Source organism: Choloepus didactylus, chromosome 10, assembly GCF_015220235.1.
Source record: "Choloepus didactylus isolate mChoDid1 chromosome 10, mChoDid1.pri, whole genome shotgun sequence".
NCBI classification, from domain to species: Eukaryota; Metazoa; Chordata; class Mammalia; order Pilosa; family Megalonychidae; genus Choloepus; species Choloepus didactylus.
This window is the reverse complement of record NC_051316.1, coordinates 48025941-48043428: the sequence shown is the minus strand read 5'-3', so window position 1 is coordinate 48043428 and position 17488 is coordinate 48025941. Positions and strand designations below refer to the sequence as shown.

Sequence of the window (17488 nt, the reverse complement as noted above, 5' to 3'; positions counted from 1 at the left end):
TAAGGGAACGTAGTGCGTGCAGGGATAACACCCCAAGGCAGTCCATCCATTTTTTTCGCTACTGCAGAATTAGTGCCTGCAAGCGCTGTGTGACTCGGAAGCATAAATCACAGGGGCTTGCTGGCACCCAACTCGAGGGAGGAAAACCTCAGAGGACCAAGCTTGCTGCTTAACACTGCCGGCATCCTAGTTTTCATTAAAACCCCATCTCACAGCTTGGCCTTCTGACTTTTAGTAGAAACCTCATAACTTACACACCCAGATGTTCCCTTGGACACTGCTCTCCCTGTTATAAATTATTATGATGGCTATGGCAAGGTGACCACTGCCTTAGATTTCAGATTAGTCTTGTCTGCACTGTAGCATTCATTCTGTACAGTGAGGTCTCTGGTCAGAGAGATCTGGCTTTGAACTACAGAGCTTCTTAGTAGCTGTGAGACCTTAGGCAAGTTACCTGAACTCACCGAGGCTCAATGGTCTCATCAAACATGGGGAAAATGAATGTGATAAAATTCATTTAAATTGTTTAGCACATTAAAAAATTCTTTGGGAATGTTAGATATAATTATTATTACTATTACTATCAGAAGGGGTGGTGTCCAAGTTGAGTCTTAAAGGACAACTAAGAGCTAGCTGAAGTGAGGGAAGCAGAACACTGAGTCGTAGAGGGTGAAAAACGTGGCTTGTCTGGGTATTGCCTTTTGGGATCTCTTGAAGGTAAAATTGGGGAGTATTTCTTCAAAAGAGGACCGACCCTTTCCCTCAATGCTAAGCTCAGCTGTGGGTGCCCTCTTCTAGGACCCCCAAGATCATAGAGTTTGAAACTTAGTCCTTTCAGCTTATGTTTTAGTTTCTCAGTTCCTAAAACGAATACCACACAATGGAGTGGCTTAAACAATAGGAATACATTGATTCATGGTTTTGAGGTTTGAAGTCCAAAATCAAGCTTAGCAGGGCAATGCTTTCTTCTGCAAAGGCTGTGACATTCTTGAGCTGGCTGCAAATGACTCTTGGTCCTTGGCTTTTCCATCACATGGCAATGCACATGGTGGCATCTTCTTCATTCTATTCTGGGTTCCATTGACTTCCAGGTTCTGGCTGATCCCTGTGGCTTTCCCCTCTGTGTCCAATTTCCTTTTAAGAATTTAACCCTTGTTGAACTAAGGCCCACCCCCATTCAGTTTGGATACATCTTACCTAATAACATCTTCAACGGTCCTATGTACAAATGGATTCAAACCCACAGGACTGGGGATCTGAACATGTCCTTTGTAGGGGACAGGATTCAATCCCCAACAGCTGACCCACAGCACCTTCCAGGAGTTGCATAGCCCCATTGGTGCTGCTGGGGAGGAGCAGGGCAGTGGTCAGCTCTTGATCCCACACTGTCATCACGCAGATGCAAAACCGCTTTTTGGCCCCACTTGCAGGCTCTCACCAAAGGGTAGGTTGCTTTTCTTTGAAGCCCTCAAAACACCTGCTTTCCCCAGCCAGTGTGAGGATTTCCACTTGTTAAATTGCAATTGCAGTTATGGAGTGTTTACCATGTGTCACAACCACCACCATCTCTGCAAAAGAGAAAAGGCACAGAGAAATGAAGTGAGTTGGTCAAGGTCACAAAGAGAGTGAGAGGTTGAGCCAGGATTTGAACCCAGCTTTGTCCACCCAAGAAGCCCAGGCTTGTTCCAAACTCTCCCTAAAGCATCAAATGAAAATTAAGCAAAGAAGTAAAAACAACTCCTCTAAGTAGCAAGTCTTGTTATTATTCCAATTTCTTAGATCTAGAAACTGAGGATAAGACAGCATGGGTGACTATTCTATAAGGGTCATAGAATTAAATGTGGAAGAGCTGCTCTTTGAACCCAGGCCTGTCACATTTCAAAGCCAGTGCGATGCTTACGGATTTTGGTGGGCAGGGGCAGGGGACAGTTGCTCTGCTGACGTTTGAGAGCAATTCTATGGCGAAGCAAGAGCTGGATCTCAGCCTGCCAGGGTTTGACTGGCATAGTCCATAGTCACACACCATAGGTTCAAATCTATTCAACCACTGATGTTAAATGTAAATCTGGATCCCCAATCAGGTAATATCCTCTGAGGACTTCTTAAACCATCATGCAATATGTGTACCAAAATTCAGATATTAAGTGTGCATAGGTAACTGATCATTGTCATTTACATATAGTTTGTCCTAATCTGGTATTTCACAGACCCTTCTGGAAGTAAGAATCACTTGGAGTTCCTTGTTACAAATACAGAAACTTGGGCCCTAACCAAGACCTAGTAAATCAGAATATTATAGTGGAGGGGCTAGGAATGTGTATCTTTAATGAGTACCCCAGGTGATTCTCACAATGGAGAAAGGGTGAGAGGGAAGCATGAGCCTCTTTTGAGAGGCAGAAAAAATAAACACCACCATCTACCCTGGAAAACGTAGAATGTTTTCCAACTAGACAAAAGAAGAGGACAACCTTATCCAAGTTTGTGTGCTAGGTGAGGCCTTGAAGGTCCAGGGAACTCCATAGATGCAATCTCATTGTAAAGTTATAAACGTTTACATCATATGAAGTCATTTTGCTACTTTTATTTTGGATTGAATATGCACATTTGGTGTCATGAAGAAAAAAATAACCTGACTGTCTTATTTCATCTAGCTAGGAAATTTGTTAGAGATGAACAACTCTTTTTTTTCCTGAGCCTTGGAGCATTGTTGTGAGACTTTTGGAGAGATTCAGTCATAATAGCCCAGTCAATAATAGCCCAGTGCTAGGTTGGTGTGCTGGGAATGCATATGTCCATATGTGGTATTCCAGATGGGTGTAATTAACTACATTAGATATTGGCAGAGAAAATGTGAGCTGGCTACAAGAATTCTGGGATGGAATGTTCAGAAATAAATTTGTAGGGCTTTCTGGAAATAAGTATAGTATAGGATGTGGTGGAGTAGAGTAAGGAGAAGATGGAGCACTCTCCCTGAAACCTTATTGTGCAAGAGGCTGCCTAGTGTTCTGACAAGAGTTATAGCACCCCTCCCTTGCCCCCAACACATGCACACCACACCCATACACATGCGCCTGTGCACAAACCTACAGACATGCACACAAATACGCATCTGTACACAAACCTACAGACATGCACACACATACACATTCATATATATATACACACTCACATGCACTGGGGTCATTGTATCCATTGACACTCTCAGTCCCATGCCTAGTCCTATGATATTCATGGACCTACAAAAATATTGGAGACCCGAAAAAATTTTTTAGCTGCAAAATGAAGAAAAGAAACCTGCAACATCAAAATGATTGACAGTTAAATTATACAAAATGCAACATGTTGTCACTTTATTGTTACATTTAGTATTCAAGAAATCAACATAACACTTGAAAATAATTTGTAGGATGTGTTTTCTCATTTGGAAAGACTACATACCATACACACACACATACACTCACATACAGCGTTAACCAACACTGAATGCTATTGAACAGGGCACACAGTAGGAACAAAAATGAAATGTGCCATTCAAAGATGTGTCAACAGTTCGAAGACTGAAAAGCTTTTAGGTCCACCCCAGTCATGTGACCATCTGGGGAAGGGGTGGTCCACCTCCTGCCAGTTTCTACTCTGCCAAATTTAGGTGAGACTGATGGACAGCCACTGCGTACAATTGCACAGAGTGTGCACTGTGTAAGGGGGTAATATTCACTCTGAGACATCCTAGATTTGTATTATTGTCAATATTGTGACAATATTTCAGCAGAAGGCATTAAAGTGTTCTGTGAAAATCAGTGTGCTACAGTAGCTGGACATTGGGTCTTGAAGAAGCAGCACCTTTAGCACCTGAGGCACTGTGGGGCTGCAGCCATTGGCTGATGTGGAAAGTAGGTCTCCTGCTCCATCCACTTCCCAGGGCCCAGCAGACTTCACTCACTCTCTGTAGGCTGTGGGACCCTGACTTAATGGGAACACAAGCCTGTGTCTCTGCAGTGGTTCTCAAAGTCCAGAAGCTACAGTATCCTCCTCTTTGCTTTGCTAGCCTGCCCTCTACCCTTCTACCTTCAGTAGACCAGTGTGGTTTCTGGCAGCCAGTTCTCAAAATAAAACTCCCTGCCCTTCCTCTGTGATGAAGTTTCTCCTTAGCCCCCACAAGACCCAGCAGCAGCTCCACACAGTGAATCCACACAGATGAACACAGTCTGTGCCTCCATCTCCAGAGAAGGGGGAAGTGGGCAGTTGAGTGGCCTTTTTCTTTCCCTGGGGAGTCTCTGCTTCTCCAATTAATCTCAGGAACTGTGTGTTCTCGCCAACCTATTTTGGTCTCCGTCCCCCAGAGAATGGCTAGGTTCTCTGAGAGAGGATCCAGCTCAGCTGCAGCCTCACTGATGGCTCACCCTGAATGCAAACAGCTGGTTTTCCCACCTCCCTCCTCTTCCTCCACCACCTTCCCAGGGGCTGAACCCCAGGGCCAGACTGCTCAGGGGAAGAGAGCATGGCTCATTCAGATCCCGAAGAACCTTGCTGTCAGCCACACCACTTTGGCCATAGCCCTGGATGTCCCCACTAGGCTAGGGCAGTTCAGACCCTAAGGCTGGGCTGTCCCCTCTGCTGAGCTCAGAGCTTCTTGCTATCTGGGACCAGAAGCAGGTGTCTTTGCTTCCATAGGGTTTCTCGAGTCTCTTTGGGTAAGGCATCTTATTGAGAATCCTTGATATATATTAAGAGTATATGATATATTCCTTCTCCTTTGCTATTCAAACATGTGCAATGGGAGCCAGCTCCTTTGAATCAAGCCCCTGCCATAGTAACAGAATACATTGCTGGGTTCTTCTTAACCAGTGTTTTCAACATGTGATACCTGGAACATCTGCCTCATGAGGTGCTCCATGTAAATGTGAGAAATGTGTACTCTGCCCTCTCCTTGAAGTTAATTCTGAGATGTCCTGCAAAGGTAAAGAGAGGCTGGCTTTATCATTATCACCTACCTTTTCTCCTACCTGCTTTCTGTGCCTCTATGGCCAATATCAACAGGCTTCCTCTCCCTCTGGATTGAGGTGTGGAAAACCAGGAGCACTGCAGATATCAGACAGAGGGAGGAGAATGTAGTTGAGGTATTTATTTCTCTCCCTATAAGATTGCCATGAGTTGGCAACATCCCTCTTCTGAAGGCCACGTCTCCTGCCAGACAGCCCACTCCATGCAGCTTTCCCTGCTCTGGATTCCAGGAATTTAGGGGCAGGAAAACTGCAGCCCTGATGTCCTATCCATTGTGGTTTCTCTCCCCACTGCCCACGCTTGTACAAATGGTTCCTGTATTAAACCCTCCTCTAACTACTTAATTTGAGTGTGCCATCTATTCCTGTTGGGACTCTAGCTGATACAAATAGTCATGCCACTTAAGTGGACTCTGCAAGAACCTGTACATGAAGCTGCATGGGGCTTTTAAGGTACTTATCAAATTAGTAGTTTGTTGTGGCCAAAATAAAGGGTGTGAGGCAGGAAGCAGCAGCAGGAGAGGAAGTAATACTGTAGCTGTGGCTGACATCCATGGAAAGCTCTGGATGTTCAGGGCTTTCCAGGCATCGTTCCATTTAGTCCTCTGTCAATAAGGGGTCATGTTGTTATTCCAATTCACAGGTAAACAAGATGGGCTTATCAAATGTAAGTAAGTTGGGCAAGGTCTCATAGCCAGGAAGTGGTGGAGCTGGAATGGGAAGTCAGGCAGACAGAAATTCGGCATCCATCTTCTCATTCTCAGGAAGGCATTTGGCCTTGATTCCATGGGCAGTGTATATTTACCTACCCTTCCCGTGCACTCAGCTTCCCCTATTCCTGTAAAACTCTCACCCTCGCAAGAGGACATCAACTTTTTATATAGTCTCTTTCCTCCTAACTGTGTCTCATTAAACTGAAAAGGTTTTTTTTTTTAAGATAAATTAATGTTAGAGCAGAATTAATGTGGCATGCTCTTTCCTTATCCTTGTTGGTAAAATCAACCCCAATCCTGAGCAATGAAAGGAAATCCTGGGGAAGATAGAGTTTTAGATGGTTGGTTTTGTTTACTCAAGTCATTGCATTCTTAAATCTTAAATGTGGTGCCTTTCAAGTATGGGGGCTGCCTCTGCCTCCCTCAGAATGCTAGTTTTCTCAGAGCCCATTTAAAGATAGCTGCCTGCTGACTTGATCTGGCTTCACAGAAAACAGCAACCTGGACCATCTGTTAGGTGGCACATCAGAGCTCCATGATGCAATGCAATTTGGAATTCAGGTGGAATTTGGAATTCAGGTGGAATTCCGAGAATAGCATGGACCAGCTGCTGCTTGCATTCCCCAAGTGAACACTGGGGAACCTGAAGGTTTGCATGTGTCTCTACTCAGGGCACGTCGGACTAGAATCTCATGTGCTGCTTCTTCCTATTGTCAGAGAACCAGGGACATCCTAAAGGGAGTTTAAAATGACATTCTCAATTAAGAACCATATGCAGAACTGGAGGGTTCTGCTACTTGATATTGCTGAAAAAGTTCGCTGCAGAAATGAAGGGGGAAATGCTCATAGTACGCAAAATACCGTCTCTTAATTTAAAAAAAAAAGTTTTTGTTATCCATGTAAATGGGAAGTCCTGACAATTAATTACTGCTGACTACAGCTAGTGCACAGGTCCTTGCCTTCTGCCTGCAGAGATACAGCTGTGGACCAGGGCAGATTATGGAGGTTCTGCCATGGCTCCGGAGACATCTGTGTGGCAGGTTCCTTCATGCTCTGAGCCAGTTGGTGTTGGGTGTCTTCCTCTATCTGTACTCTTCCCATTAATTCTGCAGAGTTGCAAATGTTTGAAATATTTTCATAGAAAGCAGGAGAGATGTACCACTAGGTTTTCAATTTATACTCATGATGGAAAGAAACCGTAACTGGAATAGCAGGGTCCTAAGATAATATTGCAAGACAAAAATACATATTCAATTTCTTCTTTGTGACTTTTGCATTCTACACTTTGGAACTCTTGAACCATGCTTATTTACTACTGTATAAATAAACCACAGCTTGTCTGTTCCCCTACTGATGGACAATTATGTTGCTTCTGATTTTGTTCTACTTGTCTTTCAAAAATTGTGCTGTAATAGACATCCTTGAACCATGTCTCTTTGTGCACATATGTGCCAGTTTCTCTTGAATAGATAATGAAAGGTGAGCTTGCTAGGTCATAGGGTACTAGGAATTCTCAAATTGCTCTCTAAATTTTTACAATCCTACCATCAATATTTGAGTTTCCATTTTCCCATGACGCTACCACTAACACTTGGTGTTATTAGGGTATTTTGGCTTTTTTTTTCTTTTGCTAACGTGATTGGTGTGAACATGTATCTGGCTGTTATTTTCATTTTAATTTCCCTGATTTAGTGTATATTTTTCTATTGGCCGGTCAGTCTTCATCCTCAGTGAGTTGCTTGGGTCATTTGAGGTTTTCTTAATTGGTTTACAGGACTTTTTAATTTAGATTGGCTATTAATCCTTCTGTTTTAGATGTTGTATAGATCTTCTCTCAATTTATGGCTTACCATTTTTTTATTTTGGTGTCTTTGACAAATAGAAATTTTAATAATTTTAAATATGATTAAATTTATCAATCTTTCCCTTGTATTTAGACCCAATTTATAGAATATTGTCCCTCCTTTTTTTTTTCTTTTTCTTTTTTTTTCCCTCCCAAAGTCTTACTCTAGATTACCCATGGGGGTAGATTGCCAATATTCTTCTGTCAAATTTTAGACTGAAAAATTAAATAAACCATGTTAGTGGTCAGAGACTCATAGAATCCTGGGGATAAACATAGAAGTCCCTGTGGCTCTGCTGTATCTGAATTCATAATGAAACACCAGAACAAGGAACAGATGTTTACTTTGGGAAACCTGCTAATGTTATGATACTTCAATGTATGCCTTTTCCTCATGGTGTTACCCATATAGTGGTGATGCAGCATCATACAAATACTAGTTTTCTCTGAGCTTCCTCCTTCCTTTAGAGTGAATTCCCATTTGCAGTCGCTGTGTTTTATGTACTTAATTTCTAAAGCCCAGGTGTCCCTTCCCTCCTGTCCTACCACATAGGCTCAAAGAAATTTCTATAATATCTTCCCTGAAAACTTGCTGATTGGACCTAGAAGAGAAAACAAAGTGAAAAGGTTTTAAGAAACAGAAGATGCCTTGTTTTTGTGAAATGTTTTGTCTGCTGGATTGGTGCTGCAACATCGATTCTTACTTATAACTTTTAGCCTGTAGGAGTAAATGAATTGTTTCTGAATATTTCTTTGTGTTATATAAGCTTGGTCTTTTCAAGCTTCTATAAGGGATACGATAGCTCAAAAAACACAACGTAAAACAAAAAGACAAGAAGATGATTCACTTTTTGCTATTCTGGGAGTAATCTCGCAGGAATCTGAAGGACAGCTGACAATTATCTCTTGACTATCTCTGAGTTTAGCTGGAACACTTGGGACTTAAAATTCCCCAGCTCTAGGCCCTCAGCAATTCTTGTTTTAAAATAATTGGATCCAGGAATAGTTTACATCAAAGTGCTCAAGTATCAAGATTGTAAACATAGCCACTTGTTAATTCTCTAGACCCTGGGTTCCAGATTATTTACTAGTTTAAGAAAGTGCACGTGTGATTGTTTCAGTTTTATATATTTTTCTCTTGGATGTGCAATTTCCTAAAACCAATTTTTTTTTTAAAGTTAAGTCAGGATCCTCATAAATCTGCCTATCTTATGTTGCCAACAAAATTTGAAAGCTAATTGGAAAGGGCCCTCTATTTTTCCCCATGATGCCTACTTAAAATTAAAGTACAGGTGCTTCTAAATAAAGCAGCTAAGGCCCCTGGTTTTGTTGTCCACCTTTGTTTTATAATTATCTGAAATCTAGGTGTTTACAGGGACCAGGAGACATGCAGTTATCCTTTGCTTTTTCTTTTAAAAGATTCTTCAAATGATATATTCAGTTCCCTTTAGGTTAAGCAAAATGTCCAATACCAAGAACAGTGATGACGTTATAAGTCTATAGGGCATTCTGCAGTTGTTAGAGCACTTTTATTTCATTACACTCTATCCTATTTGCTCCTTGCAATCGCCTTGATAAGACAGGAAAGGATGCGTTATTTAACATGTGAATTTTGAGGTTCATACCAGGCTGAGATAACACAAACCCCAGAATCAAGCAGCTATCTCCAAAAGTTTATAAATATGGTTGAACTTAAATTTTGGTAATCACCTTTGATGACAGGCTCATGGTTTAGGAGTTATTCCATCCAAAAAATGGGTTTAAGAGTAGACTTTAAGATAGCTGTTAGAAAATGAGGCTTAGCCAAACTCAGCCAAATTATATTTATGAGCTGGGTAGGCTTCTTTAGCATGACTTTTCAAGTGCAAGCTCATATAAAGCCTTTCACCTTGGAGTAGCCCCAGCCAGCAGTGCAGACATCAAAGAAGGAATCTGGGAGTAGACTCAGTGATGTGCCAAGCAGTGAAAATGTTGAGAGAGGACTAATTTGGAGGCTGTTTTGTTAAATGTCTGCTAGACATTAACCAGCATATCCAGGATGCTATTAAACTCCATCCTCAGTAGTATGTTTCTTGAGATTATGTAAACGTGGCGAATTCAAATATGCACTTAGTCATAAATACTGCAGAGGGCTTTTTCTTTTAAATAAACTTTTAATTCAAGTATAATGTACATACAGAAAAGGCACAACTCATAAGTGTGTAGCTCAAAGAATTTTCACAAAATGAACACACCCATGTAACTACCACCTGGATCAAGAAACAGAACAGTACCCTGGGAGCCCCTTGACCCCATTCTAGTCGCTAACCCTCTCCTCCCCAGAGATAACCACTATCTTGACTTCTGTCCCCAAAGACTTTAGTGTTGCCTGTTTCTGAGCTTTATATAAATGGAATTGTACAGTGTATATCTTTTTGTGCCTGGCTTCTTTCACTCAGTGTTATGTTTGTGGGATTCATTCAAATCATTCTATATAATGGTATTTGTTCACTTTTGTTGTGCTATGTATGGTATTCCTTTGTCAGAATATACCACACTGAATAAATATACCACAATTTGTACTAATTTCCATTCCTTTAGCAGTACATGTGAGTTCCACATCTTCACTGGTACTTGGTAATACCACGCTTTTCAGCTATTCTTGTGGGTATGTAGTGAAATCTCATTGTGGTTTTCATTTGCGTTTCTCTGATCTCTAATGATGGTGAACCATGCTAATTGGTCATTTGGATATCTTCTTTGTAAAATGCCTGTTTGATGCTTATGTCTATTTTTTTATGTCTTTTAAAATTTATTTTTTAGCAGTTTTAAAATATAAACTGTATATAAGTCCTTTGTTGGGTATATGTAATACAAACACTATTTCCAAGTCAGTGTGTAGAAAATAAGACCATGGGTCCAGCTGGCTCTCAAGATAGTGGACCTTTGAAAATAGAACAAAGGAAGAGGTACCTGTATCTTGCTTTCTTTAAATCTTTCTTGACATAGGATTCCCAGGGCAGCTGGGCATGCCTCATGCACTTAATATAGTCAGTCATTGGTGAGCTATTCTCTTTCAAGCACAAGGAGAGTCATTAATAACCGTTGATATTCCTGTAGAGTATCATCACATATAATGATTTTGTACTTTATAATTAGGTTCAATAACTATCTGAACACCAACTATGTGCCAGGCACTTTGCTGGATGCTAGAGGCACAAAGATGAATATGCCAGCACCCTACCCTTAGTGATCAGGGCGTTTTAGGATGTTTTTGTTTCTATAATCCCATTTGATCATTTTGAAAACAGGGTGATCACAGACCGGTGAAGTAGAAATAGTATGTTCTTCTGTTCCTCAAATCCTTAATTTTCATTTGGTCACTGCCCTAATTATATAAGACCATTATTTCCATGAAATACCTTTGTCTCATCCTGATAGCCCCATTAATTAATACCTGGCGAAATCATCTTTGCTCAAAATGACCGATTTAAAGAAAACATGCAGAAATGAACTTAATTCTATTTTTAAGAACGCTACAAGGAGAAAATATCATCAGATATTTAAGCATGTGCCAGTTTTGATATATTTAAAAATATCTAGAAAAAATATCTGGAAAATACCTAGAAAAAGCCATGTTCTTTAATGCAATCTTGTGGGAGCAAATTTGTTTAGTCTTGGTTAGGTTGGAAACTTTGGATTAGGTTGTTTCCATGGAGATGTGACCCACCCAAGTGTAGGTGAAAACTCTGATCGAATTATTTCCATGAAAGTGTGGCCCCACCCCTTCAGCATGGGTCTTAATTAAATCACTGGAGCCCTATAAGAGCTCAGACAGAAGGAGCTCAGTGCTGAAGCTGAGAGAGACATTTTGGAGATGGCTGTTGAAAGCAGACTTTTGCTGACGCCTTGGAGATACTAGCCCAGAATTTGCTCCAGAGAAGCTAAGAGAGGACAAAACACCCCAAGAGCAACATTTTGAAGAATGCACGGGAGCTGAAAGAGGAGCTGGAATACAACCTGGGATCAACAGATGCCAGCCACATGTCTTCCCCATTAACAGAGGTTTTCTGGACACCGTTGGCTTTCCTTTGGTGAAGGTACACTTGTGTTGATGCCTTAATTTGGACATTTTCGTGGCCTTCAGACTGTAGATTTGTAAATTTGTAACCAAATAAACCCCCTTTATAAAAGCTAATCCATTTCTGGTATTTTGCATGATGGCAGTATTAGCAAACTGGAACAAGGCCCCTACTATCCAACAACATCCTTTAAATAATAGTTATTAGTCAACTGAGTTCAAACAATTGAGTGGCAAATCTGGCAAGGCACTGTATTATTATCCTAGATACTGAAGGAGCTATAAAGATATGTAAGGTGCAGTCCCCCCCATCCTAGAAGAACTTATAACACATTGGCAGTGGAGATGTCAGTGTGGACAGGAAGTGTGAAGGAGGTACACAATGCATACAAAAACAACATGAACATGAAAATCACAGTAAAAGTCCATACTAAGTGATAGGAAATATAGTGGCAGGAAGTGTCACTCTGAATTGATTGCAGGCATGAGGAAAGGATTGAATTTGTCAAGGTAATGCTAGCTGCTGTTGAAAAACTAATCCCAAAATGTATAATTGCTCCAACAAAACAAAAGATGATTTCTCAGTCACCAAAAATCAAAAGCAGATGTTCCTGATTTGTGGTTGCCTTGGCTCTAAACAGTGATTCAGAGATCCAGAGCCTTCCATCTTGTGGGTCAGCCTTCATCAAACACCTGGCTTCTAAGATTGCTGGGCTTGTTCACATCAAGCTGGCAAAAGGAAGAACGTGGAGGAGGGGAAGTTCTTGTAGCCAGGTCTGAGAGGGTGTACATGATTTCCACTCAAATCCCATTGGATAGCATGCAGTCAGTGGGCTATAGCTAACTGCAAGGGGGTTTGGGAAGTGCAGTCTGTGTGCCTGCAAAGAGATGGATTTGTTGACCAGCCAGCAGTCTTGCCACTGGCTTCATGATGGTGAAACATTTAGAATATGTCTTGAAGCCATGAAGTATTTTGTCAGAGATTGGAAAGTAAGATCAATCCATAAAGAAGGTTTCAGAGGTAAACAATAACGACAATAATGACAACAACAACAAAGCACAAGGGCGTATTTGGAAAACAGGAAATAGTCCAGTTTGTTAGGCGCATGGAACATGTAGGGAGTAGTTTGGGGGAAATTTGGAAAGCTAGTTTGAGGTTATTTCCAACCTGAAGCCATATTTTTGGAGGCTTTCAGCTCCAAACTGAGGAGTTTGTATCCAGCATGTTCTTTTAGCTACCAAGACTCACTCACATTTGCCGGAAAATTGTGAACCAGGTTAATTTTCTTTCTTTTCCTTTATACTCTGGCCTTTACTATAAACTGAGTTGTCATATTTGTCTCCAACACATGGTAGCAGCAGTCAGGGAGAGGAGTGCACACTCTGAGCAATGAGAAGCTTCAATTTAAGCTTTTGTACAGAGGGTTTCAAAGACTTCCTAGGAGCCTCCTGCCGAAAGCCGGTTTAGAGCATGGCATCTGCTGAATGCCGTGTTTGGGATGGATTCCCAAGTTCAGGAGAGGGAAGAGGGAGGGGAATTCCTTTCTGACCCTAGGATACAATCAACTCTTGCTGAGGATCCTGGAATTTAATTACCTGTATTGTTATCTTAGCTTGCATAGCTGCAACTGCAGCTCGTAGCTATAAAAGTATCCGGTCCTTTAAAATCCAGCCACCGCCTTCAGCCTGATGACCTCTTGACAGTGATTAATTTGGAAGGGTGGGAACTGGGGAAATCCTTTCCCCTCCCTTCAGACCTGTGAACTTGGCTTTAAACCTACAAGAATGTTTTGACCAGAGAATATACATCCCTGTCTCCACACCCATTTCCCTCTCTCACCCTCACCCCTGCCCCACATTGCACATTCTATTTGGTAATCATAGGCACTCATATTTGCTAAATTAATTTTGACCAAGGACTTACTATGCACTGCCCCTGGAAGGCTTGTGGGTGATTTATTCCTACTTCCTTGAGCTTTTGACCATGAAATTAAGAGCCTGAAAATTTAACTTTGCTCTACAATTTGGGAGGGGAAGGGTGGTTTTCTCATTGTTTCTACTAGGAATGAAGCATGATTGTATATCTTTCTTAAAACATTGAAAGTAGGAGAAAATGGAAACTTGGAAGTAACAACCAAACATTTAAAGGTGCTTACTTTCAGAGCATACATGAAAAAGACTCAGAACATCATTTTCTAAGATCTCGAGCACATTCATTATGTTAGGGTTTTATAGAAAGGGAAGTATTCATTCTCCCGTGGCAAGGGTTTCCAGATACTTTTCCTACAGCAGGCCAGAATTAAACCTGAAAAAATTGTTGTTACAATGTGTTCTTTATCCTGTGCACATCTTTCTTCTCCACTGACATCCTCACTGGTCCCTCTACGTGTCCACCTTCCACACTCACAGCTTTGAAAGAACTCAACCGTGCTGGTGGCAGGCATTTGGTGTCTTTATCATTTCGTTGCTTGCATGTGGTGATGAAATCATTAAGATTAAACTCTTCAGGCCAATGTCTATGTAACAGCTTATTCCCCAGCAGATATTTGTGATCTCTTGCCTCTTGAAGCACTAGAACATTTAGGGGACAGTATGGTGTAGTGGAATGGATAGAACATGGGTAGAAATTAAGCAGACCTGGTTTCAAAGTCCAGCTGTGCCTCTTACCTCTGTGAGACCTTGAACAAAGTACTTGACCTCCCTGAGCCTCTGAGTCTGAATTTTGATGGCATTGATTAGTTTAGGCTGTTTTTGAATTTTATCTAGAAGGAAGAGTATATATTCCTTTGTTACTGGCTTTTTTTACTCAATAGTGTATGTGTGAGATTCATTCACGTTGTTGCATGTAGCAATAGTTTCTTCAATGTAATTTATGGTATTTCATTATATATATCACAAATTATTTGTGTCTTCTACTTTGAAGGACATTTGAGTTGTCTTGATTATTACAAATAGTGGTATTATTATTCTTATGCAAGCTTGTGTACACACTCTGCTGATTAATATCACAGGCCAGATTTCCCAGGAAAGAGCTCTGAGAGAGGTTTGCTAGCAGGCAGTTTATTTCTTCCTGCCTTCAAGATCAACACTTACAGGGTAATGAGGAAGGAGAATTGGATAGACAGAAGTTGAGCTGCAGTGCAGTCACAACAAAGACCTCAGCCAACCTATGGAGAGCTGTGGAGCTGAGATGGCCTTTTAGAGTTGTACCAACTTAGGGTAAGGGGCCAGACCTTTATACATCCCTCATTAGCCAATAATTGGATGTGGAATGACCAAGGGAAGGGAGCATGATTTGGAGTGAGACATCTCTGTTTGGCAGAGGATAAATGCAAGGAAGGAGAGGAGGACACATCTGTGAGCACTCAGCCACACACATTCCCAGTAGCTGGGAGAATGAGTGAGCTGGTTCTAATACGTATGTATGTGGGGGACTTAAGGAAGGGGGCACTTTGAATCTGAGCAGTGCACCACAGTGCCCACCACAGGTCACTAGTGATTTCTAAAAGTTGAATTGCCGATTCATAGGATATGTGTATGTCAACCAACATTGCAAACTGGCTGTATTAAAATATCATCTTAATTTAGATTCTGAGATTCCCAAGTAGAACCTTATCCCCAAAGATAAGAAAAATTTGTAAGAGAGAAACATAAATGTGAAAATATTATATATGGTAATTTAATATCTTCTGTATTATGGGAAAAGCAAAACTGAGAACCATTGGGATAAACTATTTCACATTCTCTACCTTAGGGCTTGACATCCTGAAAGCTGTCAACTCTGTTTAGGATATTCTGGAATCCACTTATGGAATTAATAGTTACCAAAGACTTCCTTCTGTGTTGAGAAAAGAAGGGAAAGGAGGTATTTATCAGTTAACTATTGTCTCAAATTTCATTTTTCAGGGTGGCCAAATCAATGAAGGTCCCTGTTTATGAGACCCCAGCTGGATGGAGATTCTTCTCAAATCTTATGGATTCGGGACGGTGCTCTCTGTGTGGAGAAGAGAGCTTTGGCACTGGTAGGCTTTGTCAAGTTGATGGGGTGGATGGTGGGGCCAGGCCCCTGTGGTTCTCCATGTCTCCATTTTGGAGACTTGTGGACTTCTCTGAATTAAAGACTAAGAGTCAAAAAATCAGAGAAACCTAATGGAATATGTTCTATGATACTCTCACTTCTTCTGTCCATTTTTTCTTCTTCCTTTTTAAAAATTACTTTTTCTTTAAAACATTTTTTATTATGGGAATTTTTAAAACTTATGAGTAGAGAGGATATATTGAATCCCCATATACCCATCACCCAGTTTTGACCATTGTCAAATCATGGTCAATCTTATTTTATCTCTACTTCACTCAACAGGGGAGTGTTCGTCTCTAATTATTTTAAACTATTTCCCCTATAACTTATCACTTTATTTGTGAGTATTAATTCAATATGAATCTTTAAAAGATAAAGGCATTTTAGAAAAAATATAATCAGGGTACCAATATAATGCCCAAATGCTAAATATATTTCCTTCATTCAGTACTTTAAAGATGCCGCTGTATTGTCTCCTGGCTTGCAGGGTTTCTGAGAAGTTTGCTGTAATTCTTTATTCCTCTGTATATAATGTCCACCTCCTGCATGCCTATTGAAGAAACTGAGTTATGTAGAGTTTTGAATAGTCTTGATTTTGATGTTTCTGTCCTTGTTTTCTGTTCTAACTGGTTTAGTGCTTATATAAAGAGAAGCTATTGATAAATATGCTTTTTCTCTTGTTTATAACCACCTTAGGACACTTTATTATTAATTATATTAGCTTTCAAAAATAAAACTAGATATTAAAACAATATAGTCATATAATCTATGATTAAAAAGATTTTTATGTTTTCTTTTCCAGTATTTATACCCATTATTTTATTTTTAATTTTATTGCATTCTGTACAACCTTTAAAATAATATTGAATAATCATGGTGATAGTTCATGATTTTAAAGGAAATGACTTCAATATTTTGCCATCTACTGATGGTTTCTTTTTTATATTGGTAAAATATTTATCATGTTTAAGTAGGTTTTTTTTTGTTGTTCCCATACACTCAAGGTTTTATTAGAAATGGCTAATGGATTTATCAGGTGTCTTGTCAGAATACAGTGATCTATTAATATATATTTTCTCTTTTTTTGTGTGTACATAATGAAACATCATGATTGCTTTGTGGATACAAATTATCCCTGCATTCCTGAGAATAAGGCTTATTTGGTCATGATTAAACAGGTTGCAGTAAAGTTGCTATAAATGGTCATAATGACAGCATTTTAGGACATTCTGGGTCATGAAGGAAGTTCTTCCAGGGATAGTTTCTCCTCTTACAAGCACTTTAGCCCCTAGCAGCATTACCATGAGCAGTCCAGGAGGGATGGGACACAGCTTTGCTTCTTTGGGCAAAGAGATCCTAGCAACCTTTCCCAGGTTCTGCTGTCTGAACTCAGGATGTGTGGGTGGCAGCTCTACTTAGGACAGCCTAGACTGACGTACCCTAACAAATAGAAGTTTCCTCCCTTTGGTGTTTGCTGTGTCTAAAGCAGTGGCCATGGCTCAAAGAACCAGGAATTATTTTGTGAATAGTAATTCTTCCCATTGGTTATTAAAATAACACAGATCTTTGTAGAATGGAAATTGTGAGGGCTAGGCAATCTCTCCCTCTTTCTTGCTCTTCATTAACATTTATTGACTTCTTACAGTATGCCATTTATTTATAGTCTTTTTAATTAAAGGGGCAAAATATTACATGTATAATCAGTATTACACCCATAGTAATAAATATTTTCTTACTTTAACTTAAATATTTATTCATACTTACAGAGTACAAGGCATTGTATTAAATGGTATG

At 40.3% G+C, this 17488-nt stretch overlaps 1 protein-coding gene across 1 annotated transcript in view; it reads left to right on the top strand.

The window, feature by feature from the left end:
* Positions 1-17488, top strand: part of PGM5 (phosphoglucomutase 5) — a 168452-nt gene that overhangs the window by 88863 nt on the left and 62101 nt on the right. The window contains exon 7 of the mRNA XM_037798108.1: positions 15523-15638. Within this exon, the coding sequence (XP_037654036.1) occupies positions 15523-15638 (116 nt within the window). The remainder of the gene's footprint in view (positions 1-15522; positions 15639-17488) is intronic.